We start from the raw sequence: 27,772 nt of genomic DNA, 5'->3' as shown, positions 1-27,772 counted from the left end.
TAATAACTTTGCCTGAAACTTGCAGTGTGGGATACAAGGCTCCTGTATTTCCTTCCTGATGGCAGCAGTGAGAAAAGCTAACTACTCTAGTCTTGAATGTGAAAGGTTGGTTCAGTAAACAGTGCAAAATGAATAAAGGCTGTTTTCCGTTGGCAGGGAATGGCAGTAGCAGAGTTCCATGCTCAGAAAGTTATTGTGGGCCACATGCACACTCGGAACCTGAGGTTAAGGCTATCGTTGATTTTATCAAGAAGCACGGCAATTTCGTAGCTTTCATCACACTGCACAGTTACTCTCAGCGCTTGATGTATCCGTATGGATATACACAGGATACGCCGGAAAACGTCGAAGAACTGGTATGATTCCTTTTCACAGTAGTTAAAGGGAGTTGGATTACTTTAAACCCCTCCTTTGATTTTTACTCAAAGCATTGATGCTTTGTACCCCAGTGCATTAGAGATTGCTTCATGAATCACAAGTTCAAGTTTATTGATATTCAAGCATAGGCAGGTATACTGGCAAACGAGACAATATTCCCCCACACCAAGGTGCACAACACAGTACATATGATTCACACACAAAACACAAAGTAATATTATCATCAATGAATTAACAGATAATAAGGTGTATTTGCAACAAAGTTAAAAAGTAAACAATATTACACTGCTGGTGCTTCAAACAGGATGAGACCTGGGTGGTGGAGGGGAGTTCAGGAGTCCTTGTGGCCTGAGGAAGGAGCCGTTTCCCATCCTAACATTCCTTGTCCTAATGCTATGGTACTTCTGCCTGATGGTGGTGGGGGGGGGGTGGTCAAAGAGTTTGTTGGTGCATTGCTCACATGAGTTCACTTGGCTTCATGTGAGATAATGCTCAGACATCTCCATAATCAGTGGGAGTTTCAAGGTGTCCCAGAAACTTCGTGTTGATCTGGTAACATTTGACTGTGCAAGTACCAACAAGTTCAGAAAGCCTGCAGGAAAGCAGAAACTTTACCAGTTGATTGTCACAAGGGGGCATTGGTGGTGGAGCCAAATGCAAGACACAGACACTGAAGAACTAGGAACAGGACAGGACTAGAGACTAAAGTTAGGGACGTGAATGGATGCACACTAGGAGCTGGGACAAGAACAGACTTGGGCTAGGACATTGACTAGGCAAGCAGGACCAGGACTAGGAACTGGGAACTCAGAGCCTGGGCTTGGACTCCGAGCTAGAGACTGGTCAAGGACCCAGAACCTGGGTCTTGACTCAGGCTCAGACTCCAGAACTAGGCAAAGACATAACATGGTCTTGGGAGACAGGACTAGGCGAGGCTACAGGACAGAATGAGAGATTCCTGGGCAGGATGAGGGAACTGCAGTACAGGACAAGAACACGAAGCCTTGGACTTGGTCAAAGGAGACAGGAATGCAGAGCCTTGGTCGAGGGAGACAGAAACACAGAGCACAGAGCCTTGGTCTTGGGAGACAGGAACACAGAACCTTAGTCAAGGGAGGACAGGAACGCAGAGACATGGAACACAGAGCTGGGACCCCTCCTTGGGAACAGGACTTGGGGCCAGGGCTCTATACAGTCAGGACCCCTCCTAGGGAGCAGGACATAGGGCCAGGACTCATACACAGAACAGAGAGACAGTTCCCAACACAAAGTAGCAGCAACAGCCAGACCTACCTAGCAAAGGCATGAACACAGAGATAGTTCCCAACTCAAGGTAGCAGCAAACAGCCAGACCTACCTAGAAAAGGCATGGACACAGAGATAGTTCTCAACACAAGGTAGCAGCAAACAGCCAGACCTACCTAGCAAAGGCATGGACACAGAGATAGTTCCCAATTCAAGGTAGCAGCAAACAGCCAAACTTACCTAGTGAAGGCATGGACACAGAGAGACAGTTCCAAACAATGACAGACAGTTTCTTATCCTGACACAGCAAGGCTCCAGTCTTGCTCCAACAGCTGAACTTGACAGCAGTGCAGGCAAGGGTTTCAGGCAAGACTTCAGGAGGAAGAGGCAGGGAAGGGATTCAGACAGGAACAACGCAGCAACTAAAGCTGAACCAAGGAGTTATTCATGTAGCCAGCCCAAAATGTGACTCAGCTACCTCAATTAGAGCACCAGCAGAAAAAAGGGAAAACCAGAATACCTGGAATAAGGATTGATGGACCGGACCGTGAACCGGAATCTGGACATCACGGACTGGACCATGACATTGATCTTGTTTGGAAGTTTACTGAATTCCCAGAGAGCCTCTGGGGATTATACCCACTAACCTTTTCCAAGTTCCACCTGAACAGAATCTGCACGCCTTTTCATTTGAATGGGAAGGCACAGCTGTGAGGGGAAAAAACGGTAAGAAGGTAAAATAATGCAGTTTCTGAACATCTGACATAAAACAGAAAATGTCGGAAATGCTCAACAGATCAGGCAGTATCTATGAAGAGAGAAATAGAGTGTCAGGTTGATAGCTTTTCATCCTAACTCTCGACAAAAGTTATTTTACTTTAATTTTGTTTGTTTTAACTTTTTAACTGTTTTAAAGATGTCTTTAAGTGGCTTCAATATTTTAAATAAAACTTATAATTTTGAATTGTTCAGTGAAATTGTAATGTTTGGAATGACATTGGAAGACATGAGAAACTATGACAGATATTTGTAAAGCTAAGAATGTGGATTTGCTGTTTAACAAACATTTTCAGGCTGTTTTGTGAGAAAGGGTTGTTTTGCCTCATCAATATGGTCATAATACACTATTTCGGCAAGTTCAGCTTTCAGATACAGATCAAGTGAATGTGCAGCAAATACACACTTCAGTGGTAAGGCAGTCCTGTTTCATGAGAGGACTTTAATATGTCTTGCCACAAAAATCAGAACTGAAGATCAGGATGAGAAGAGAATTCCCAAGAGGAGAGATTTTCCAGGCAGTAATGGTAGTAAAGGTGGTTAGGGAGGTAGAATAAGGAAGGATTACTCTGAAGTTCTAGGAAGTTTGAATTGAAAAGTAAGTCCTCTAAGATCCATCACACAAGAATATCCCTTTGCCTCGACCACAAAGGCTAAAAACTATTGTTAAAGCAAGGAAAACATCGTAGAATTTAACCAAAGTGTAAGCAAAAGCCTCAGTAAAAGACATTTTGGTTGCTGCTTACATGGTTTACCCTCACTCTGTTCATTCCATCACCCCATTTTGATCTTGGATCTTACACCAACCATTCCCTAGTTTTTGATGGATGGGGAACAAGTATTAACAAGAAAGGATGTACATATACCAAAATTCTCTTGATCTCCAAAGCACCTCAAAACTGAACATTTGAGCTGTTCTGATGTATGGGAGCACATTATGCCAATTTGTGATAGAGTGCTCCCATAAACATCAGCAAGAGTTAATAATCAGATTGTAATTCTAGCAATATAGACCATTATATCAACCATAGCACAAGGAAGAAGTAGCTTCCCTCTGTCTATTAGAAATCCTGACGTGGAAGACTTGGTTTCAGTCTCCATCTTCCTTTCTTATCATATTGCCTTTGTTTCCCCCACTCATCTCCTCCCAGCCTCTTCTGCTATCTCCACTATTCCCTCCCTACCTGGCTCGAACACCCCTCCTCTCGCCCATTGCTTGCCAGCTCTTGCAGCACTCACTTCTTTGCATTGTCTATCTCCTCTCTATTCTTTCAGTCTGGATGAGTGATCTCGATCTGAAACGTCCACTGTCTGTTTTCCACCACGGATGCAGCCTGATGCAATGGCTTCCTCAAGTATTTCAATTTTTTTGCACCAGGAAGAACTCTGCTGTTCCTACATGATCTTTTATATCTGCTTGGGGAAGCGGTTTAGGCGCTTGCTTTAACATCTGTCTGAAAGAAAACATAAAGGGCACAGCACTTCCTCAAAACACATGGTCTTTCAACTCTCAAAACTGATCAAAGCTAAATTTCTACCTTCTTAGCCACAGCTAATAATTCACTAGCTGCATAGATTTTGTTCTAAACTGTGAATTTATTCTGAAAAAGAACTCACTTTCCTATTCTGATCATCTCTGTGACCTTCTTCCCTGGCACAGGATACATTGGCACGTGAGGCAACTGAAGCTCTGGCCTCGTTGTACGGCACTCGGTATTCATATGGAAGCATCATACAAGTGATCGGTAAGTAACATAACAACAGCACTGATGGGTTGTGCTGTATTCAAATACTTGGGAGATTTGACTGTACTTGTGAGTTTGGCTCATGTCGACACAACTGACAAGATGCAGATACAAATCAGTAAGAGTAACAAGGGCTGGGGTATTTTACTGAGTTTTGAAAGTGGAAGAGAACAGATGTGAAGAGATTAGAAAGAATATTTCCATTTGCAACACCTCCTTCCCCTTTCTCTATCTCTGGAGACAGTTTATCCTCTGTTATCTTTTATAAACCCACTGACTCTCACAGCTGCTTGAGCTATACTTCGTCCCACCCTGCCACTTGTAAAAATGCCATTTTCTTCTCTCAACTCATCAATCTCCACCGCATCTGCTCTCAGGACAAGGCTTTTCATTCCAGAACTACTGAGATGTCCTCCTTCTGCAAAGAAAGGGACTTTGTCTCCTCCACCATCAACGCTGCCCTCACCTGCATCTCTTCTATTTCACGCATGTCTGCCCTCACCCCATCCAACCCCCCCCCCTCCCGCCGCCACCCTACCAGGGCCAGAGTTCCTCTTGTCCTCAACTACCACTCCACCAGCCTCCGCGTCCAGCACTTAATTCTCCATAACTTCTGCCATCTCCAATGGGATCCCACACCAAGAACATCTTTCCCTTCCCCCTCTCCCTCCACTTTCCGCAGGGATCACACCCTACATGACTCCCTTGTCCATGTGCCCCTCCGCAATGATCTCCCTCCTAGTACTTACCATTGAAAGTGGAACAACTGCTACACCTGCCCCTACACCTCCCTCACTACCATTCAGGGCCTGAAACAGTCCTTCTGGGTGAGGCAACACTTCACCTGTGAATCTGTTGGCATCCAGTGCTCCTAGTGTGGCTTCCTGTATATCAGTGAAACCTGACATAGACTGGGAGACCGTTTTGTCAAGCACCTACACTCTGTCTGCCAGAAAAAGCTTGATCTGCTGGTGGCCACCCACTTCAATTCTACTTCCCATTCTGACCTGTCAATCCATGGCTTCCTCTACAGCCACAATGGGGCCACTCTCAGGTTGGAGAAGCAACACCTTATATTGCATCTGGGTAGTCTCCAACCTGATGGCATGAACATCGATTACTCGAACTAATGGTAATTGCTCCCACACTTCCTTCTCCATTCCCCATTCCCATTTCCTTCTCTCACCATATCTCCTTACCTCCCTGTCAGCTCCCTCTGGTGCTCCTCCCCCTTCCCATAAGGCCATAAGATATAGGAACGGAAGTAGGCCATTCGGCCCATTGAGTCTGCTCCGCCATTCATCCCCGCTCCCCTGCATTCACCCCATATCCTCTGATGCCCTGGCTAATCAAGAACCTATCTATCTCTGCCTTCTTACTCTGACTTCCCATCTTTTTTTTTCCAGTCCTGATGAAGGGTCTCGGCCCAAAACGTTGACTATTTACTCTTTACTCCATAGATGCTGCCTGGCCTGCTGAGTTCCTCCAGCATTTTGTGTGTGTTTCTTTGCAGATTTTTCTCATGTGCCTCAGTTTATACATCTCAGTCATGCTCCCTCTTAACCGAGCCAAACAGACCTAGCTTCTCCAGTCTCCCCTCCTAAGTAAAAGCGCTCCATTTTTCAGTCAACCTCCCAGTGAATGCCCTCTTCAGTGTGGTTAGCCAAACTGCACGCTGTAAGTAAATCAATAGAACAATACAGGAACAGGCTCTCAGGCGCACAAAGTCTGTGCTGTCCATGATATTAATTCAAACTAAACCCATCTCCAGCTGAGCTGTGGCCAGTGTTTTATAACCTCCTTGCTTTTGTATTCACTGCCCTGACTGATGAAGCTCGGTGTCCCACGTGATTTCCCAACCATCTTATCTTCTTACACTCACCCTTCCAGGATCTTTCGACTTGTGAACTTTGCTGGGTTTATGGGGACCACCTTAAAAGTGCGGGCTAATGAAGGGTGTTTGAAAACTCACCCGGGGGAGGGGGGTAGAGGGAAAGAACTCCTTATTTCGTGCCATTTCCCAGTGTAGGTGAGCCCTGTATTACAGCAGTTTGGATAATATCAATTTGTCCTTGCAGAATTCACAAATCACTATCAAAAATCTGGCATACAGAATAAAAACTTACTCCTTCAAAATTTCTGAGGAAAAAGTAAAAGAATAAATACTTTTTCCAGCTCTCCTTTCTTGATGCCTGCATCCCTACCACTGTCTGTAAAGAGCTTGTATGTTCTCCCTGTGGCTGCGTGGGTTTCCTCCGGGTGCTCTGGTTTCCTCCCACATTCCAAAAGCCTACTGATTAATAAGTTAATTGGTCACTTGGGTGTAATTGGTCGCCGTGGGCTCATTGGGCGAGCAGAGCCTGTTACCGTGCTGTCGTCATCATTATTAAGCAACATACATCAAAGTTGCTGGTGAACGCAGCAGGCCAAGCAGCATCTATAGGAAGAGGCGCAGTCGACGTTTCAGGCCGAGACCCTTCGTCCTGACGTCCTGAGATGCTGCCTGGCCTGCTGCGTTCACCAGCAACTTTGATGTATGTTGCTTGAATTTCCAGCATCTGCAGAATTCCTGTTGTTTGCGTCATCATTATTATGTGCTGTATCATATGACATCATCATTACGTGCCATGTCGTATGCCATAGGCGATCATGGCCTTATGACCATGATTGTTCTTGGCAAATTTTTCTACAGAAGTGGTTTGTCATTGCTTTCTTCTGGTCAGTGTCTTTACAAGATGGGTGGCCCCAACCATTATCAATACCCTTCAGTGATTGTCTGCCTGGCATCAGGACACAATATGCACCAGCTGCTCATATGATTGTCGAGTACCTGATCCCATGGCTTCATGCGACCCTGATCGTGCAGACTAAGCAGGTGCTACACCTACCTCACCCAAGGGTGACCAGTGGGCTAGCAGAGGGAAGGCTCACTTCACATCTCCTTTGGCGGAGATGTATTTCCACCACTCCACCCTTGTTGATTCTGTCAAAATGTTAAAAGTAAGCATGATTCAGCTTTACATGAAACATGCAAATTGCAACACGGACTGTTTTCTAAGTTCACAACCCAACCCTCTCCTTAATGTGTGGCTGGGGCCACTTGTACTCTAACAGCTGTGCTTTCAGCAGAAGCCAAGTAGTGCTAATTTTCTTTGAAGTAGTGCAAAGCTTTACAGGTAGAATTGGAAGTTGGGACTCAAACGGAGACATATACCAGGGATGAGGCAACATTCGCACGGAGCTAAGACTTGCATCATTGGGATTCTGCTCAGGTTTTTTATTCAAATTTCAGAAGCAGCTTTCACCAAGGCTCGATGAATAAACTTTCTGCTGCTCACCCAGTTTCACATTTCGACACCCCGACTGCCAACCACAGTGAATCCTCACTGATTAGACTTGATGCAAAATGATGGATTTCACTGTTTATTTCAATGTATATGTAATAAATAAAGCTAATCTCACCTAAATATGTGACAGCGATAATAAACCGGATTCTGAATCTAAAGGTCTTCCCTGGGCATGCATGCCCTCTGCTGACAGGATGCCACATGCACAGCCGTTGTCAGCTGCATCATTTGCTGCGTTGAGGTTATGCAAAATCTGTTAATCTTCTTCCATCTCCAGCATGAGCTCGCTATCATTTATAGGCTGTTCCGCTGTCCTGCTCCTTAGAGTTACTTCACAGCTCTGAACTGATATAAAGCATTTTAACAAAGAAACTGTGCCGTGTCACTGCATTAATTCATTTTGTGCCAGTGTGGGAGAATGGCCAAATTTGATTGTGCACAGTGTCCAAATAATCATCTGCACTAGCTTGTTTGCTTGCTTAGTCCTTCTGCACAGTCAAAATTCAAAGTACATTTATAATCAAAGCATGTATACTATGTACAACTTTGAGATTTGTCTCCTTGCAGGGAGCCTCAAAACAAAGAAACAGTATCGAACCCATTAAAAAAAACCCACAACAAGGACCATCAAACACCCAATGTGCAAAAACAAAAGAACAAATCGTGCAGTCAATAAAAAATGTGAACAAATAACACAGAGAATATGAACCGCAGAGTCCCCAACCCTCCGACAGTGAGCCTGGGGCCACGGGTCCAGTTCAGTGCGGGGTGAGTGCCGAAGGTTGCAGGCCAGAGCTGCAGAGTCAGTTCAGTAAACCTTGTGGAGTAGTGAACTGAATGTCGGTTTATTCATCGAGCCAGGGTTCCGGCCCGAAACGTCGACCGATCTTTTCCACGGATGCTGCCCAACCTGCTGAGTTCCTCCAGCGTGTTGTGAGTGTCGGTTTATCCTTCGCCTTCGGCCTTGTCGCCTTGATCAAATTGCACAAATAGTAAAAAAATAGCAAACTAAAACATATGGGACATAAACTGCACGGTCCCCGAAACTGAGACCACAGCTGCACAGGCGATTCAGCGCTGAGGTGAGTGAAGCCCGTCCATCAGCCTGATGGCTGCAGGGGCGTTAACTGCTCCTGAGCCTGGCGGTGTGGGACCCAAGACTTCTGACAGTAGCAACGAGAAGAAAGGGAGAGCGGTCAAACACAGGCAGACAGCGTTGAACACCTGTTCATTTTCCGCTCTCATCCTCGACGATTTTAATCTGCTCAGCACTTTAATCGGCACAGACTAATGGCGCTGAGCGCAGGTTTGTCTCCTACCATCAGACCTCAATGCAGTATCCACCCCCAGCCATACCTGCACTCTCTAGTTTCCTGAATCCCCCAGGAGTTTGCAAAAGTGCCACATCATTTAGTTGGTTTAGAAAGAATATCCTTAAGGAGGAAATTACAGGCTGCAGACTGCAGTGATCAAGTGTTGCAGTGATGAAAGACTCTGCGGGGGTAGGGGAACCTCAGAGATTCATTTGGGAAATGGCAGGACCTTAGGTTGGGTCAGAATATTGGGTAGAATTAGTGTAATGCTGTGATTGTAAAAGGAGGATTAATCTTCAAAGGGGAGGGTGGTGTGGAGTGTGCGGCCAAAAGAGGATAACTGTGAGAGTAAACAGAAAATACGACCGGGACTCAACTGTAAATGGTTGTAAATGCTTGCTCTACCGCCAGGGAGTTCCCATTTAAAACTTGCTGAAGCTCACCTCAACATCTAATCGTGCATGAAAGATCCCATCAGCCAAAAGGCGTGCTTCTGCAAGTGAATTAAACGGGAAGTACTGTTACACCACAGGACAACAGGTGTCCCGTATGCACAGGACCCATTAGCACTTTGGGGTAGTTATGAGACAGTGTTTGTTCTTTTGATAAAATTGTATTATGTAACGTTGTCTGCCCCTCTTATTCATCATTTTTGGGTTAAGTTGTAGGTGGGCCCAGTCTCAGAATAATGCCATACAGGAACAAGCGTCTCTTCATCCAATGTTATGTCTAGTTGTTTTAATAACAATACTGAAACCCTCGACTTGATGTGCGGACAACTTCCGTGTGAGCTTCTGGAATGAACTGGAAAATTTTACCCTATGACTTGGAGAGCATTGGACATGCCACTGAATACTATATGCAGAAAGAATGAATAATTTATTTATGTCTCCCCACCCTCTCAAACTAACAAGTGACAGGAAATTCCAAACACATTTCAATCGAAGAACCAATAGATCTGACCTTAGGTTATGCCTGCTAGTAGGGTCAGGCCTTCTTGAATCAGACTCTTAACTGTTAATGCCACATTATGGGATAATTCTGCTTGTCTTGTAATGCTATAAGTTACCAGTTGGTTTTCAGTACACTATACATAGGAACATAAAAAATAGGAGCAGGAATAGGCCATCCGACCCATCGAGCCTGCCCCGCCATTCAATAAGATCATGGCTGATCTGTCCGTAAACTCAGCTCCATCTACCTGCCTTTTCTCCATAACCCTTAATTCCCCTACTATGTAAAAACCTATCTAAATGTATCTTAAATATATTTAGTGAAGAAGCCTCAACTGCTTCCCTGGGCAGAGAATTCCACAGATTCACCACTCTCTGGGAAAAACAGTTTCTCCTCATCTCCATCCTAAATCTTCTCCCCTGAATCTTGAGGCAATGTCCCCTAGTTCTAGTCTCACCTACCAATGGAAACAACTTTCCTACTTCCATCTTATCTACCCCTTTCAAAATTTTGTATGTTTCTATAAGATCCCCTCTTCTGAATTCCAGAGAGTATAGTCCCAGACAACTCAATTTCTCCTCATAGGCTAACCCCTTCATCCCTGGAATCAACCTGGTGAACCCCCTCTGCACACATTTACTATATATGAGGGATGATTGATAAGTTCGTGGCCTAAGGTAGAAGGAGTCAATTTTAGAAAACCTAGCACATTTATTTTTCAACATAGTCCCCTCCTACATGTACACACTTAGCCCAGCGGTGCTGGAGCATACAGATCCCTTCTTTGTAGAAGTGGTCCACAGCAGGGGTGATTGATAAGTTCGTGGCCCAAGGTAGAAGGAGATGAGTTATTAACTTCAAACTTTCTGCATTATCATTCAAAGAGTTGAACTGCACGTGCGTGTAACAAGAGCGTCTTGGACCTCCAGGTGGTCCACAGCAGGGGTGATTGATAAGTTTGTGGCCTAAGGTAGAAGGAGATGAGTTATACAGCTCTCGATACATGCACGTGCAGTTCAACTCTTTGAGTGAAAATGCAGAAAGTCTGAAGTTAATAACTCATCTCCTTCTACCTTAGGCCACAAACTTATCAATCACCCCTGCTGTGGACCACTTTCTGGAGGTCCAAGACACTGACTTCTACAAAGAAGGGATCCGTATGCTCCACGACCGCTGGACTAAGTGTGGAAATGTAGGAAAAATAAATGTGCTAGGTTTTCTAAAATTGACTCCTTATACCTTAGGCCACGAACTTATCGATCACTTGTCGTACCGTATATTGCAGAAAATGTTCAGGTTTAGTTACATAGTTTGATACTGTTATGCAAGTTAAGTAGAATAAGATATTTCAACACTGCATGGTTATCACTTGTATTCTTCGTTATCCTGGTATTCCATGGTTATCCTTGTACTTCATCCTCCCCTCTCCCCACCTTCTTAGTCTGACTCCGTCCTTTCCAGTCCTGCTGAAGGGTCTCAGCTCGAAACGTCGACTCTTTACTCTTTTCCACAGATGCTGCCTGGCCTGCTGAGTTCCTCCGGCATTGTGTGTGTGTGTGTGTGTGTGTGTGTGTTGACATGTATTACTCTTCTCCCCAACTTCAGATGAGAGAAGTGGGAACAGCATTGACTGGAGCTATAACCAAGGGATTAGGTACTCTTATGCCTTTGAGCTGCGTGATGAAGGTCAGTATGGCTTCATGCTTCCACGGAGTCGAATTGTTCCGACAGCTGAAGAGACGTGGGTGGCTGTGAAGAAGATAATGGAACATGCTTCCACTCACTTACCTTGACTTTGAACTTGTTGCATGTTGATCTTCCAGGAGGTTCTGTATGCTAAACAACTGTGTAATTGTACCCTTCCTAAAGCTTTCAGCTTTACGATTATATATTTTTGCATATATTACTTAGGACAAAATGAGTGCAAAAGATTTCTTACTTCTCTGTCTTTTGAGGATTTATTATCTGTTCAGTGTGTTGTGGCAAAAGCCCGCTCAGATCTGCCCCAGTTGAGGTTTATTAGCTGTCTTGGTCACAGAAGTCATGAGCCAATCGCAGTGTCAACATGTAAGAGTCTGAACATTGCTCGCGTCTGACAAGTATGTGATCCGTGCTTGGTGAGTAACTCTGAACCCTGAGAGAATTACTCCTGAATCAGGCATTATTCTTACCCCCAGGTATTAAAATTCAAAGTACATTTGTCATCAAAGTATTACACTATATACAACCTTGTGATTCTTCTAATTGCAGGCAACCACAAAACAAAGAAGTGTAATAGAAACCATTAAAAACCACCACCACAAAACAAAAACTGTCAGACACCCAATGTTCAAAAACAAAGTTTACTCCTAATGGCGTATTAGGTTACTGCCAACCCTGAATTGAGGTTTATTTAAATACTTCTTCAGTGAAAGCTTTCTCAGATCCATGATTCAGGGTTTTCTCCACCCGTTGTGCATGGGATTACTGTAATCCTCAAGTGAAGGATTGCTCTGACCGCTGAATAATTCCAATCCTTTAAAGATTGATCCGCAGTTGAGTGCTTGCTTGTCTCCCTGAAGAAAAGCCTGCTGTAATCCCACAATGAGTAATCTTCCTCTCACCCCTCTACATTCTGAGTACTGGGGATAATTTGATCTCCAGGGGTTGTCTTACTCATGTGTCACTCTGAAAGTACATTTCAAAATATAGGTTTAAACTGATAATGATTTTATGTTAAGAATCTACCTTTGTTGCAAAATCTAAGGATTTACCTGGAGATTTATTTTACACTGAAACACAGTCTAGAGTTGGTGTTTTCTGTCAGCAAAGGGCTAGAGCAGTTCATTTGAAGGTTTATTCCAGTCTCCTCATTGAAAGCTATACATTAATCTTAATCTTAATAATTTTGTTTATCTAAATTTATTGCTTAGGGGTTTGTTTCAATGTCAGGTTAAAGTTTTATTCTATTATCAGGTTAAAATTCTCAGTTGAAGGGGTAAATTCATTCATGAGTGTGTGGTGAATGCCTTCCAGATCAGATCAAAGACTTATCACAAACTCATCAATTGTCGTAGAGCTGTATATCATGAAAGAAGGCCCTTCAGCCTACCCAGGGGTGACCAACAAGTACCTCTTTCATACTAATCCCAATTTCCAATACTAAGTTTGTAGATTTCTATGCCGCAACATTTCAAATAAATACTTCCATTCAGTGAGAATACCTACCTGCAACAACCTTTCACACAGGATGTTCCAGATTTCTGGGTGAAAAGAAAATCTTCTCCAAATCCTTTATCCTTAAATCCATGCCCTCCAGTAACAGACACATTTTCTAAGGGAAAATGTCCCAGTGCACGCCCCTCATGATTTTATCCATTCTGCCAGGTTTCCCTCTCCTCCACAGAAAACAAACCAACTTATCTAGTCTTTCCCCATAACTGAAATGTCCCATTCTGTGATGTTTCCTTCAAAATGTTCCATCTTGGTGAATCTCCTCTGCACTCTCTCCAGTGCATTCTTATCCCGTCCTATAGTGTGGCAACAAGGGATGCATAGTATGGTTTCAGTTTATACATTAGTACCATAAGTTCATTGTTCTTATATTTTTGTACCACAAGCTCTGTGCTCTTATATTATACCCGTGTATTCTTATTCCAATTGTACTGTTTAATTATTGACTCCACCTGAACATGACACTTACTGATGTAGCGTCTTTGCCCAATTTGCTCCCGTTCGTCTAGGGTAAACTGGCCTTGACCCCGCCAACACTGTAATCGCGTTGGTGTGTTGGTGTGGATACTGTGTGATGCACCTCGGTACAAGCTCACAACATAAAATATCAGACAGTACACGACATACAATTAAATGATTACATTTTATAATTATTTCTTGGTGATGGGTTAGTAGAAACAAATAAAATAAAGGCACCAAGTCAGTAAATTTATCAATTTTGTGCACAAGAAATTTTAATGAGTTGGAGCTCAGGCCTCCGGATCCGTCCACAACGACCTCCGAGCCTCTAACAACTTCCGCTCCGCCGAATCCCGATATCTGCCGTCCTGGGACTCTGACTGCTCCTGCACACGTCCGTCCTCAACCCTCACCTCCCCGAAAAGCCTGCGAAAACCCAGGTTCCCAGACATAAGAAAGAATAACACTTCTCCCAATGGACAGTAAACCCGTTATCAGTAACTATGACCAAAACAAGCTGCTGCCGAGAACAACCGATACCCCATGTTACTTTCCCTTACAGAGAAGCCATTTTATTAACCTTAGCAGTTAACATGGGAGAGAAACTATCACATTCTCCCCCACTGAATTTAGTCATGCCCTCATGATGTTCAAATAATTTGCCAACCCTTCCTGCAAAACACAGAGCCCAATCCAAGTGCAGAAAGCAGTGACATAACTCCCCAAAACAGTGGAGACCATACCCTGTTCCCCAGGCGCTACATAGGCCAACCTATCTGGGGGGTTCCTACTTCTCTAAGACCTGTGTACCCCCTCTTCTAACTCTTCCACCTCAGACACTACAGGGGATACTTGGGAGCGATGTGACAAACCCTCCCGCGAGTGGTCACTCAAACCCCTCTGCACCCCAGAACCCTCTGTCTCTTGTTCAGGCCCCACATCCTCTCCTTCAGCGCCCTGTGGTACCACCAACTGCCCATTGCTAAACCCCCTTACCCCATCTAACCAAGTGGGGGGAAGGCCAGTAGTCTCTTCCTCCATCATGGGGGCATCAGCGGACAGCAGCGGTTACCAATCGTCCAAATCATCATCCTCCGAATCAGTAGCCCCCGCAGGGGCTGGGCCCGGGCCTGTCTTTTCCGGGGTGGGCTCTTCTGTCACCCCACGGGTACTCAGAGTCGTCCTACTGGGTGCACACTCCAAGTTGGGCTCCCAATCTACCTGCACCTCTTGTCCCAGGGCAACAGGTGGTTCCGATGGAGAATCTTGACAGGCCCCTTCCCCTCCTCGAGCCTCACCCAGAAAATTGGTAGGTATGGCATCTGACTCTCCACCACATAGGGTGTGGCCGCCCAGTGGTCAGCCAACTTGCACTTTCCAGGTAATCCTAAATTCCTTATGAGGACTCGGTGTCCCGGCAGGAGTTGGGAGAATTTCACTTTTTGGTCATACCTCCTCTTATTTCCCCAATCCTGCTTGGCGGCCACCTCCCCAGCCAATTCATAAGCTCTTTTCAGCTCTTTCCTCATATCAGACACATACTTCAAGTAAGACTTTGGCGATACTTCACCCGCGTCAGTCCCGAAACAGAGGTTAATGGGCAACCTTGCCTCGCGCCCAAACGTCAGATAATAGGGCGAGTATCCAGTAGCTTCATTGCGTGTACAGTTGTAACAGTGAACCAGATGCCCAATATGTTGACTCCATCTGCTCTTTTTGCTGATCTCCAGGGTCCCGAGCATGTCTAGCAAGGTCCGATTAAACCTCTCTGGCTGGGGATCGCCCTGCGGATGATAGGGCGTGGTCCTCGGTTTCTCAACTCCCAGCATTCCCAGTAACTCATAGATGAGTTTACTATCAAATTCCCGTCCCTGGTCACTATGTATCTGCCGGGGAAGGCCATAATGCACAAAATACTTCTCCCATAGCACTTTTGCCACCGTAGTCACCCTCTGATCCTTGGTAGGAAAAGCTTGAGCATACCTGGTGTAGTGGTTCTTGATGACCAACACATTCACCGTGTTGCTGGCATCGGGTTCTATGGCCAGGAAATCCATACACACCAGGTCTAAAGGCCCCACACTCTGCAAGTGGGACAAAGGGGCAGCCTGCCCGGGCAGAGTCTTCCGCCGTATGCAACGAATGCAAGACTTGCGGTACTCTTCGACCTCCGACCTCATTCGGGGCCAGTAAAACCGATCCGTGAGCAATCCATAGGTCTTTTCCACCCCCAAATGTCCAGAGTCATCATGGAGGGACTTCAACACAACCTTCCGATACTTCTCTGGCAGGACCAGCTGCCAACGCTGAGGTCGGTCTGGGGATGACATTACCCGGTATAAAATTTGGTTCTTCAACCTCAACCGAGGCCATTCTCTCAGTAACAGAGACACTGAAACGTGTTTTGTCTTGTCCGCCCGTGTCACATCCCCCTTTTCAACTGCGTACTAGATAGTGCCAATGCCCGGGTCATCTCGCTGAGCAGCTGCCACTTCCCCAGGGCTTAACTTGGGCAGCTGCATGGTCTTCAGAACAGTCAGGTCACAGTAAACTGGGGGTAGGGTGTCATCAGACGCCCCCAGTGGGTCCACTGTGCGATCTGGCCTGTCCTTTCCCTCAGCCTGCATGGTGATAGCAAACTGACACATGGCCTTCACCCCGGATGCAGGAGCACCCTCCCACTCCTCTTCCCTCTCCAGTTCCTCATGCTTCCGTCGGGACAGAGCATCCGCGTCGACATTCCGGCTCCCCGGCCGGTACTTCAGGCTGAAATCATATACGGACAAGGCTGCCAGCCACCAATGGCCTGTGGCATCCAGTTTCGCCAAGGTCAGGATGTAAGTGAGCGGGTTGTTGTCCATCCTCACCTCAAACTTGGCCCCGTAGAGATAGTCACTCAGCTTATCCACCACCGCCCATTTCAACGCCAGGAACTCCAACTTGTGGGTGGGATAGTTTCTCTCAGAGGCCAACAAACTCCGGCTGACAGACAGTACAGGCCTCAGCCCGGTGCCCTGATCCTGATACAGGACGGCCCCTAACCCCTCACGGCTGGCGTCAGTGTGTAGCACATAGAGCAATCGGGGGTCTGCAAAAGCCAGCACTGGAGCCTGAGTTGGCATCTCTTTCAGCAACTGAAAAGCCTCCTCACGTTTGTCATCCCATCTCTCTCTGACGGGTTCAAATATTCTCCAACCTCCTGTCCTCTCCTCCCTTTCCCCCACATAGCCACGCAGAAGCTGGTTCAAGGGATGACTCACTGATAGTATCCACAGAACCCCAAGAAAGAGTGCAGAGCACTCAGGCTGGGGCCTCGGCCAAGTGGTCACCGCTTCTACCTTAGCTGGGTCTTTAGCTACTCCATACCGCGAGATTATGTGTCCAACATAGTTAACAGACATCTGGCAGAACTAGCATTTGTCCAAGGAAAGTTTTAATCCTTCATCCTTCAGTCAGTTTAGCACCTTCATTAGCCTCGCTTCGTGTTCTTCCAAGGTGTATCCAAATACTATCGGGTCATCCAAATATACCAGCACTTCAAGCAGGTTCATATCCCCCACTGTCTTCTCCATGACCCTCTGAAAGGTGGCAGGGGCTCCTGATATGCCCTGGGGCATCCTTTCGAATTGGAAAAATCCCAGAGGGCAAATGAATGCTGTCTTCTCTTTATCAGCCTCGCTCATCGGGATCTGTTAATATCCACTCCTCAAATCCAGCACGCTAAACTACTTCGCACCACTCAGACAGGCCAGCACGTCTTCGACCTTTGGGACCGTATACTGGTCAGGGACAGTGCTCCTGTTCAGGGTCCTGTAATCCACACACATACGAATCTTCCCATTTTCCTTCTGGGCCACTACTATTGGGGACGCATAAGGACTTCGGGACTCCATGATGATCCCAGCTTCCTTCATCTTACACACATGCTGCCGCACGTCTTCCGTGTCTGCAGGGGCCAGTCGCCGCGATCTTTCTCGAAACGGTGTCCTCAGTCACCCGGATGGTGTGGCGAATGCTCCTGGAGCAAACCACATCAAACTCGTCAAGGGAGAAAACATCTTTCAACATCAACATCTTCTCCACCAGCCTCCGCTGCCAACCCGCCAGCACAGTTGAGGCCCCAAAGTTAAAAGCCTCAGCGGTCAATTTAGGCCTTTTTCCCGACAGCTCTCCCCTGACTGGCCTCACGGGGGCGCTATGCATCACCGTCACTGGGAGCAAATGAGCCAGAGGCATTCCTTGCTTAAAGGTGACCTCCCGTGCAGTAGTGTTCCTGACGATCACCACCAGCCTGCGTGCCTGGACCACCGAGGGCTTCTGCAACTCGGGTCTCACCAGCACCCCGGCAGGGAATCTCAACTCCCCCTTGAGATCTTCTGGAGTGTCCACTAAAAGGGCTTCACCCTCAGGCAGCCCCGGGAATCTGGGGAGCCCCATCACTCTCACTACTTTACCCGGCTGCACCACCCTGGGCTTCGACTGGGAACACCATACAGTTCCTCTTTTATATTCTGTGTCCAGCCCAGTGCGGCCACACACTTCCTTAAAAGCAACTCAAAACACCGGGTGCACCGACAGGGTCTTCAAAAAGTCCTCACCTGCCTGCTCCTTGCAGGCTCCCAGGAGCCTCCGTACAATAGGGGTGTTGGTCCCCACCAGAATGGACACAGCCCCAGTCTCAACGGGGTCCGGGCAAACCAGTACCTCAGCATCCTGAGCTGCAGACACTCCCAACTTGGCCTCCGAGAATTCCGGTTTCACTGACAAATAGCCGTTGTACAGGTAATCAACAGAGCTGATACCCCAAATTTCCAGTGCACTGAAGGGTGTCAAGGGTAATGCTGCAAATACTGATTGTAGAACGAACGGTTCAGTAACGTGACCTGCGACCCAGTGTTGAGTATGGCTTATGCATATATTCCCTCTATCCATAGTGACAGGCTGGATTGGGGTCCCACCAATCCTTCTGGGATAGGGTCTTTGCCTCCCGGGGGTCCCGTGGCACATTGCTGGGAACGTGTTTTCCCAGAGACTCCAGGCAGTTCCCTCACTGGGTCTCCTTTATGTTTCCCGACCCCTCTCCCTGCTGGGTCACCAGCGGACTCGCACTCCGAGGGTCCCCCTGCTGTTTACATTCCCGCCTGAAGTGCCCCTCTTTCCCACAGTTATAACAAACGCCTTGTCCCATGGGAGCCCGGTCTCCCATGGGCTGTTGTGCAGTCCGTCCCCTGAGGGAGGGGCCCTCTCTGCTAGTCCCCTCACGCGGAGGGACTCCCACCTGTCACGACCCCCTTCACTATCTCCAGAGTGAAGCTGGCCCCGGTCACTTCACCACAAGGGGCTACTACTGAGGGTTGAACCATACTCACAGAGCCCTCTTCTGACTCCCATGCATCCTCCTCCTCCCTCACCTCCCTGAGCAACTGAACGAAGGACTGGGGCGGGGGGTAACATGTTCTACGGGACTGCTGGAGACTCATGCATCCTGATGCATGTTCCAAAACCCCGCTAAAAGCTCCACTGTGCTCCCGGTCAGACCGAACGCCTCCTCCAATGCTTTTGGATACTCAGTCAGAGAAGCAGAGGGCTGGTTAGCTTTCACGCCTCTTACTACCTCAGCTGCCACTCCCCTCAAACTTTCAACCAATCGTTGTCGCTTTTCTTCCTCAGAACACTGCCCGTCACCTAGCAGGTCAGAGACGTGCTCCACCCATGTCTCATAATTATTTTCTCCTTCGGGGGTGGGAGTCCTCCCTGAGAAAATTCTCAGCTTCTGACGTGGACCCGCCGCCTTGTTCACCAGGGAGTTAATGGCTGATGCCAACTCAGAGCCCTCAGCCTTCCATGGGGGATGGGGACTAATTAAATTTTCCAAATCTGTGCGCTCCCTTCCTTCACCCCTCAGAAACAATAGAACCCGATCTCTAAAATCTCTGCCCCCAGTGTCAGGCAACTCCTCTGGTGTCCCATCAGACCCTTTCTCTGTGACAATGTGCACGCCACATGGCCCCGCCTCACCGGGGTCACCGATAGACGCTGGCAGTCCCACCGCCGTGACGTCAGCACTAGTCTGAACTAACACAAAGTCTGAGTCTGCCATTTTACCAAACTCTCTGGCTACAATTTCAACCTTACCGACAGCTTTAACCGTACTCAACCATCGAATTAACACTTCCTCCAAGGTACGCATATCCACCCTACTTAATACACAGACATGATTAACCAGTACTTCCTCGATCTCACACCAGCGTTCAATCTTATCTGGGTCCATCTCCACTAATTTAAACTGAGCACAGTATCCGACAAAAATTCGGATCCCGGACGAGCCCCCACAATGTAGCGTCTTTGCCCAATTTGCTCCCGTTTGTCTAGGGTAAACTGGCCTTGACCCCGCCAACACTGTAATCGCGTTGGTGTGTTGGTGTGGATACTGTGTGATGCACCTCGGTACAAGCTCACAACATAAAATATCAGACAGTACACGATATACAATTAAATGATTACATTTTATAATTATTTCTTGGTAATGGGTTAGTAGAAACAAATAAAATAAAGGCACCAAGTCAGTAAATTTATCAATTTTGTGCACAAGAAATTTTAATGAGTTGGAGCTCAGGCCTCCGGATCCGTCCACAACGACCTCCGAGCCTCTAACAACCTCCGACCCGCCGAATCCCGATATCTGCCGTCCTGGGACTCCGACCGCTCCTGCACAGGTCCGTCCTCAACCCTCACCTCCCCGAAAAGCCCGCGAAAACCCAGGTTCCCAGACATAAGAAAAAATAACACTTCTCCCAATGGACAGTAAACCCGTTATCAGTAACTATAACCAAAACAAGCTGCTGCCGAGAACAACCGATACCCCATGTTACTTTCCCTTACAGAGAAGCCATTTTATTAACCTTAGCAGTTAACATGGGAGAGAAACTATCACACTGGATTACTCTAATCTCGGTGTAATCTCAGTCAAAGGTTCAACTTAATGTCAGAGAAATGTATACAATATACATCCTGAAATGCTTTTTCTTCACAAACATCCATGAAAACAGGGGAGTGCCCCAAAGAATGAACAACAGTTAAACGTGAGAACCCCAAAGACCCTCCAGCTTCCCCCTCCCACGTGTAAGCAGCAGCGAGCAACAATCCCCCCTCCTCCCACCGGCAAAAAAAAGCAAGCATCAGCACCGCTACCGAGCACTCAAGCGTGAAGCAGGCAATAGCAAAGACACAGACTTGCAGTTTACCCCAAAGACTTCACGTTTCCTCTGGCATTTGACATACCACAGGTTCTCTCTCTCCCTAACAAGAGAGAGGGAGGTGTCCCCCATTTTCACAGTGAGCGTGAAGACATAACAACAACCCACTGGTTTACGATGTTAAAAGTCCATTTCATCACTTTTTACGAGCTCTGTGCCTGAAGATCGCAAAGATCCCAGATCTTCAGGCCCACCGAGAAAGATTCCTCCCGCCCCGATGACACATGAGTCCATGACACCAACCCTCGATCCGCCTGTCTCCAGAGCCCGGAGATCTTAGGCTTCCAAATACGAGCGAGACTCTCAGGCCGAACCCGTGGCATGTCGGATAATGACCAGTCCTGAAACCCTGAGAATAGGTCCCATTCCCGCAAAGAACCGAAGTCTCTGTGTAACTCCAGGTCAGGGTCTTCAAAAGAACCCTGAATGGGTAAAAATAAAGATATTAAAGATGGAAATAGCTGTTTCTGAAGATGCAAGCAAAGGAGTTGCCGTTTAGCACCAAGAATCTTTAAATTGGTAAATCAGTGCATAATTGTCGAGTATACAGCGAATAACTTTGTTTTGCATGGTATGCATACAGATCTCTTCCTCGCAAAAGTATATCAACATAGTATAAGAGAAAAGCAGAAACATAATGTAAGATATAGTGTTAGATACAGAGAAAGGGCAGACAACAGTGTACAAGGCAATGAGGTAAATTGTGAGGTTAGTCCCATCAGAGAAAGGGCAGAGCAGGCAGACAACAGTGTACAAGGCAATGATGAGGTAAATTGTGAGGTTAGTCCCATCTTATTGTTCAATGTTTTATAACAGTAGGATAGAAGCTGTCCTTGAGTTTGGAGTGAAGTACTTTCAGACTTCGGTATATTCGGTCCAATTGGAGAAGCAGGAATCTATGGGATGGGAGGGGTCTTTGATAATGTTGGCATAGTCCATGGAGGGGAGACTGTTTTCGTGATGTGCACACAACTCTCTGCAGTTTCTTGCAGTCAATTTAATGAATTTAAACAATATTTTACAATCTGATCTTCTCTGAAACTTAATATACTGTTCTTAGTGATTGTATATTCATAATCTTTATTAAAAACATCACTATTTATTCATAAGAGTATGTGGCCAGTCTGGTTTCTCTCAGTCATTTTTGTCAGTGAGTTTTAGCAGTGAAATTTGCAGCATGGGAGACAATGAAACATTCTTTTTTTCCCCCAACATTTTCTGTCTATGCACTTATTCATTAGCAGCTGAGAAACTCTCAAAATTTTAGGTAGGAACTGTGGATACAGACTCGTGCACAGCCTTTTCAAAGTTCAAAGTAAAATTTATTATCAGAGTGCATACATGTCACCACATACAACCCTGAGATTCTTTTTCCTACAGGCATACTCAGCAAATCTATAGAACAGTAACTGCAAACAGGATCAATGAAAGAGCAGGAACATGAAAGGCAACCAACTGTGCAATTGCAAATATAAATAAGTAGCAATAAATAACAAGAGCATGAAGTAAACAAGATAAGGATCCTTAAAGTGAGATCATTGGTTGTGGGAACATCTCAATTGATGAGTGTTGTTATCCTTTTCTTCAAGAGCCTGACTTGAGGGGTAGTTACTGTTCTTGAACTTGGTGCTGTGAGTCCTGAGACTGCTGTACCTTCTACCTGATGGCAAGAGAAGAGCATGGCCTGGGTGGTGAGGATCTTTGATGATGGATGTGCTTTTCTACAACAGCATTTCATGTAGATGTGCTCAGTGGTTGGGAAGGCTTTACCCATGAAGTACAGGGCCGAGTCCATTACTTCTTGTAGGAGCTTTCGCTCAAAGGCATTGGTGTTCCCATACCGGGCCGTAATGCAGCCAGTGAAAACACTTTCCACCAGACATTTACAGAAGTTTGTTAAGGTTTCTGATGATATCCCAAACCTCCGCAGACTCCTAAGGAAGTAGAAACGCCGTTTTGCTTTCTTTGCAATTACATATGCTGGATCCAGGACAGGTCTTCTGAGATACTGAGACCCAGAAATTTAAAGTGACTGATCCTCTCTGCCTCTGGTTCTCTGATGAGTACTGGCTCATGGACCTCTGGTTTCCCTCTCCTGAACTCTACAATCAGTTCCTTGGTCTTATTGACACTGAGTGTGAGGTTGTTGTTATTACACCACTCAGACAAGTTTTCAATCTCCCTCTATGCTGATTCATCACCACCTCTGAATCGACCCGCAACAGTGGTGTCATCAGCAAACTGAATATGGCAACACACACAAACGCTAGAGGAACTCAGCAGGCCCGGCAGCATCTACGGAAGTAAAGTACAGTCGATGGTTCGGGCTGAGACCCTTCGGCAGGAATGTCAACTGTACATAGATGCTGCCTGCCCTTCGGAGTTCCTCCATAATTTTGTGTGTGTTGCTTGGATGTCCAGCAGATTTTCTCATTTGCAACTGAATATAGTGTCTGAGCATGAAGCCCTGAAGCAGCATGGATTCTACCTGCTCCTGAAAACTAAAACTGCTGTGGGGCCACACAACTCAACTGTGAGGCAGTAAGCCCTGGGATGTGCTTCACTAACTACTCTGTAGCGTTCTGTAGTTAATGAGAATACCACTTACTATGTCAGTCAGAAATTCCAGGAGCGGTGACCCGACATTTGGTGTGGACAATGAAGTGTGAAATTGTTGTTAATCATTTTTCAAAATCTGATTACAATATTACTGACTGAAAAGTGTACAATAAAGACAAAATGTTTGGAACGTTTCTGTGGGAAGATAAGCAGAGTTTCATGTTTAAGACCCGGTAGAATGGCCGGAATTTTTACAGCTTGCGCCCCGGGAAGAGAGAACAGCCCCACACCGGCCATAGCCTCCGCGGTGAGGAGCGCGTTCCCGCCACCCCGAGCTCTGGGCGGGGCCTGGCGTGCGCGAGGACGTCGTGCGTGCCGGGCGCGGGTGACGTCACCGCCACCGTGCGCAACGTTCGGCCTGAGCGGGGGAGGGGCGGGACAGTATCTGGCAGCGCAGACACACAGAGACCGAGTTCCAGGCCTTCGGCGCAGCCGCTCTGAGGTTAGTGCGCACCGCGCATTCTCCAAATTTCGGCCCTGGCGCAGTCGCAAATCGCATCGCAAAAGCTGCCCGGTCGCACAAACGGGTGTTTTACTTCATAAAAGGACGGGAAAGAACCCCCAAAGTGGCTTTTAGACGGCGGGGAAGAGCTTAAGCGGCAACCCAAGAGGCCCTAGGCCGCACTGGGCCTGCCTGTTAGCCCGGCTGGATTTTGGCGGGACTACGGGAGGAGGAAGAAAGGGGAGTCAGGGTGGAATAAACTCCTGAGCATTGAACGGGCTTTAGAGCAGGAACAGGTTTCTCGTCCTGTGGCGTGGGCCCCGAATACAATCAAAACTGCAGTGTAGATATTTCGTAAAATGATCTTGATTTCCAAGATCCACTCCCATGGTTACAAAACTGCTAAGTATTTCTATTCAAAATGGGTCCCAGGGCGGAGTTCTTAAACAGTCGTGTATTTCAAGGTTTACCGAGTAATCACGAAACTGTTGTGCGTCAAAAATCAATAACATCGTGCAGATTGACATGGAATTGAAAGATTATTGAGATACGCGCGTTGCATAACCAAGCAACAGAAAAAATGCCTCGACTTTCCAACGAATTTGCTTCTAGTTTGTTTATTGGGGGTAAAGCTGCAGATCTTGCCATTGTTCATTTTAAAAGTTTTAAGTTTTGGTAAAACAAATTGTGCTTTTATGTAAGGTGGTTGGGGAGAATGACGTTTTTTTTATCCAAATACTCGTATTAACCTATATTTGAAAACCAACTAAGTGGCGAGACTTTGTTAAAAATAAAGGTCACTGGGTAAGCCTAAGTGAATTGAGATTTAAAAATCAGGTTTGATACTTAATGATTTAGGTAGGTGAAGAATCTTAGAAGAGAATCTTGAGATCTTTATCATATGTGGTGCCCTTCATCTAAATTTTGGAAATTAACTTGTCACATGCACAGTCAATTTCTGTGATAAACAAACTTTATAAGAGTGAAGCAGAAAATAATTAGAAAAATATTAGGAGAGGAGCAGTAAGTGAGATGGGGGAGTCAATTGCTAATAGAAAAAATTGTTTTTGGACCTACCAAGAATGTGAGTTATTTTAAATGGGGAGTTAAGAGATTATAATAGTCCTTCATCTTTAAGTACTGTTTGAGGAAGAGTAAGATCACCAGACATGTATGGAAAGGTACTACTAATAAACTGAATAGTTTAAAAATTGTAATGGAAAGCATATAATGTTTTTATAAGACAATACTGAAAGCTTTTGGAAGTAACTATTTCAAGTTTTGCTAAGCACAGGAATTGTAATTCAATAAACTTATTGTCAATAATTAAGCAGCTTGCATCTACAATCTACATTGTGACTTCAATATTGCAGAAACATCCCAGGGTGGTTATCAAAAGAAACAGTTGCCTGGCCTTTGAACAACATAATTTTAGGGCACTGGATCATAACCTTGTTGAAGTAGAATTTAAATAACCTGAAAATAAAGTTGGCGGGGGAGGGGGGAGAAGAGATGGTAATATTTAAGGGAGGAATTTCAGAGTCTGGGGCCTTTGCGCTTGCACTTGTCCACAAGTATTCATGTGATTAAATCTGTAAATGTTTAGTCAGCAGAGTTCTTGAGGATGCAGCACCAGAGGTGATTCCTGAGATTGGGAGTAATCTCGTCTCATTTTTCCTTCCTGAATTCAGTTGTGAATTCACCAACTTCAGGTAACTCACCTCTGTCTGTATCAGAGCTGACTATTTCTGCTATAGGTAATCCAACGATAAGACTGGCTTAGTTTTTCACCTTGACCAGGGTATAGTCCTGTTGAGGGATTTAAAAGCCAAAAACAATTGAGAGTTTTAAAATTGATGGCTTTTACTATGAATCATAGGTTAACCTATGATGGGTGAGCAATATTTGTTGAGAACTTGAGCCAGTATTTGTTTTGGATGGTCTCAAGCTGATGAAGAGTAGAACAAGTGAATCTAGACAGTATGTTTGGAATAGTCACATCTAGGGGCGGATGAGGATTTCAGCATTAGAGGAGTTAAAAGCAGGGATTAACATATGGAGGTGGAAATAACTTTGTAAAGGAACATGAATTTGAAAAATTATCTTTAGTAAAATGAGATCAATGTTATGAACAGTTTTGTTTAATTAGAAAGAGGAAAGGTACTTGTGACTTCACAAATAAGCTTTTAAAGGGTGCAGGGGTGAAAGCCAAAGGCTTTAGGTAGAATATTTGGATTTGTATGAAATATATGGGAAGGAGCCTGGGGTTAATCCTTGGGCAACCCCAAAAGTAACAAATAAAAACTGCCTGACTTGACCCTTTTCAGCAGCATCTGTAGAAACAGAAAGTTAACATTTCAGGTTCTCATCAGAGCTAGGAAACAGGGATAATATTTTTAAGTTACAAAGAAGTTGACAGAAGAGCTGGATAATATAGCAGGATATCTGTAGAGGGATAAGCTTGAGGTGAGGATTAATTGTAGGGCTTGTCCGGTTGAGGGTTAATGGGGACAATGATAATATAGACGAAGAAGCTTTCCTAATTGCAGGATGAAGGGATATGTCCAGTAGGTCTGGTTTACTGATAGGGAGAGGAACAACTGAGCCTATGTAACACTTGGATGATGTACAGCAGAAATTGCCAGTTCTGATACAGGTAGAGAAGGCAAGTTACTTGAAGTAAAAGAATATTGAGTCAGGGAAACTGCAAAATACCCAAACAGAAGATGAGGTTCCTTAGGCTTGCATTGAGACTTGTTTTATCAGTGCAGGAGGCCATTGGCAAGAAGGTTGGCATGGTGTGGAGAATTAAAATGGTGGACCACAGGAAGATTGGGGTTGCTCCTGAGGAGAATGGATAATTCATCATTTAGCCATATGCAGCTTATGGTGGCTGTGTTAGTATTTGTTAGAGATGCCAACGTTTCAAGCTCACATTGAAATCCTGCTAATACTTGTGTCACCGGTGTATTATTGAGAAGGCATAAGCTCAGTTTGTTCAAATTAATGTAAAAGCTTCCAAACAACCATTAAAAGAAATAAAAAATTCTGTGCGTGTAATGGCCAATGTTTATTTTTCAACACATTAGCAAACACCATATTTCGTTTGTAATTTGTGAAAACATTATTATCTATTTGTATGTGAATGAAACTTTTTCTCCTTGACGCACAAATTGTTTGGATGTAATTGGTATGTTGGAAAGAGCAGATATGGAAGAAAGTTTTGACAGATAGTTCAGTCAGTAACCAGAGGATAAATGTTAAGATATGCTTCTATTTCTGTAATTGGACAACTACACAACAGTGCAATTAGAATATTTTACAGTGATTTATTATTATCATGTTATAATGTATTGTGCAAAAGTCTTATGTTTGTATGAATGTGTGTGTATATATATATATAGAGAGAGAGAGAGTGCCTAAGACTTGTGCACACTACAGTAGTAATTTTATGTGTTCCACTGTACTGCTGCAAAAAAAACTTTATGACTTTATGTGAGTGGTGGTAAACCTGATTCTGATATGTATCTCTATTGTGGATTGAGGGTGGAAGGGGGTAGGTTGGGGGGGATCATGATTGGGAAAAGGGAAGGGAGTGGGAAGCACCAGAGAGACATTCTAAAATGATCAATAAAGTAATTATTTGGAAGCAAATGTCCTTGTCTGGTGTCTCAGGGCTGGGTTTGTCTGCACCCGCATCTCCTCGCCTCACCCCAGCACTTTTTCTCTGCCAATTCTCCCACACCCCTCCCGCGGTGCTTCACCAACGCCATTCCCATCCTTTGTTCCCGCCAGATTTACAAACTCACTCTCTGCTCCATATTGACTGTGCAAAAGTCTCGGGCACCCCCAGCTATATACATGTGCCTAAGACTTTTGTACTGTACTGTACATTGCATGGAAGGGTAGGTTGAATTACAATTTTCAAAAGGGAAGTTGATATATTCTTGAAAAGATGTAATTGCAAAGCTATATTGGGGTAAGAGCGCTAGGCGAATGGGTTTGATTGGATAATATTAAAGTT

At 45.5% G+C, this 27,772-nt stretch overlaps 3 protein-coding genes across 11 annotated transcripts in view; 2 read left to right on the top strand and 1 right to left on the bottom strand.

Moving 5' to 3' along the window:
- Positions 1-13,652, top strand: part of LOC134359237 (carboxypeptidase A1-like) — a 55,811-nt gene extending 42,159 nt beyond the window's left edge. The window contains exons 10-12 of one of the 3 annotated variants that reach the window (XM_063072195.1): positions 157-356; positions 4,061-4,145; positions 11,365-13,652. In XM_063072195.1, the coding sequence (XP_062928265.1) occupies positions 157-356; positions 4,061-4,145; positions 11,365-11,552 (473 nt within the window). In that variant the 3' untranslated portion in view covers positions 11,553-13,652. Of the gene's footprint in view, positions 1-156; positions 357-4,060; positions 4,146-7,437; positions 7,524-8,059; positions 8,186-11,364 lie in introns of those variants that run through there. The other 2 variants (XM_063072196.1, XM_063072197.1) reach the window with 2 other exon arrangements.
- A 5,255-nt stretch (positions 13,653-18,907) lies between these two features.
- LOC134359255 (paraneoplastic antigen Ma1-like) lies at positions 18,908-19,702 on the bottom strand. The gene has a single exon (XM_063072218.1). The coding sequence runs from the start codon at positions 19,700-19,702 to the stop codon at positions 18,908-18,910; it is 795 nt and encodes a 264-aa protein (XP_062928288.1).
- Positions 19,703-23,656: 3,954 nt separating this feature from the next.
- nrf1 (nuclear respiratory factor 1) overlaps positions 23,657-27,772 on the top strand; it is a 91,794-nt gene continuing 87,678 nt past the window's right edge. For 2 of the 7 annotated variants that reach the window (XM_063073023.1, XM_063073019.1), the window contains exon 1: positions 23,689-23,748. The gene's annotated coding sequence lies outside the window, so the exon portion shown is untranslated. Of the gene's footprint in view, positions 23,749-27,772 lie in introns of all 7 variants that reach the window. The other 5 variants (XM_063073024.1, XM_063073025.1, XM_063073020.1 and 2 more) reach the window with 4 other exon arrangements.

This window comes from Mobula hypostoma, chromosome 20 (assembly GCF_963921235.1).
Source record: "Mobula hypostoma chromosome 20, sMobHyp1.1, whole genome shotgun sequence".
Taxonomy (NCBI): Eukaryota; Metazoa; Chordata; class Chondrichthyes; order Myliobatiformes; family Myliobatidae; genus Mobula; species Mobula hypostoma.
Note: the sequence above shows the minus strand (reverse complement) of the source record. Positions and strands in the feature narration are given on the sequence as shown.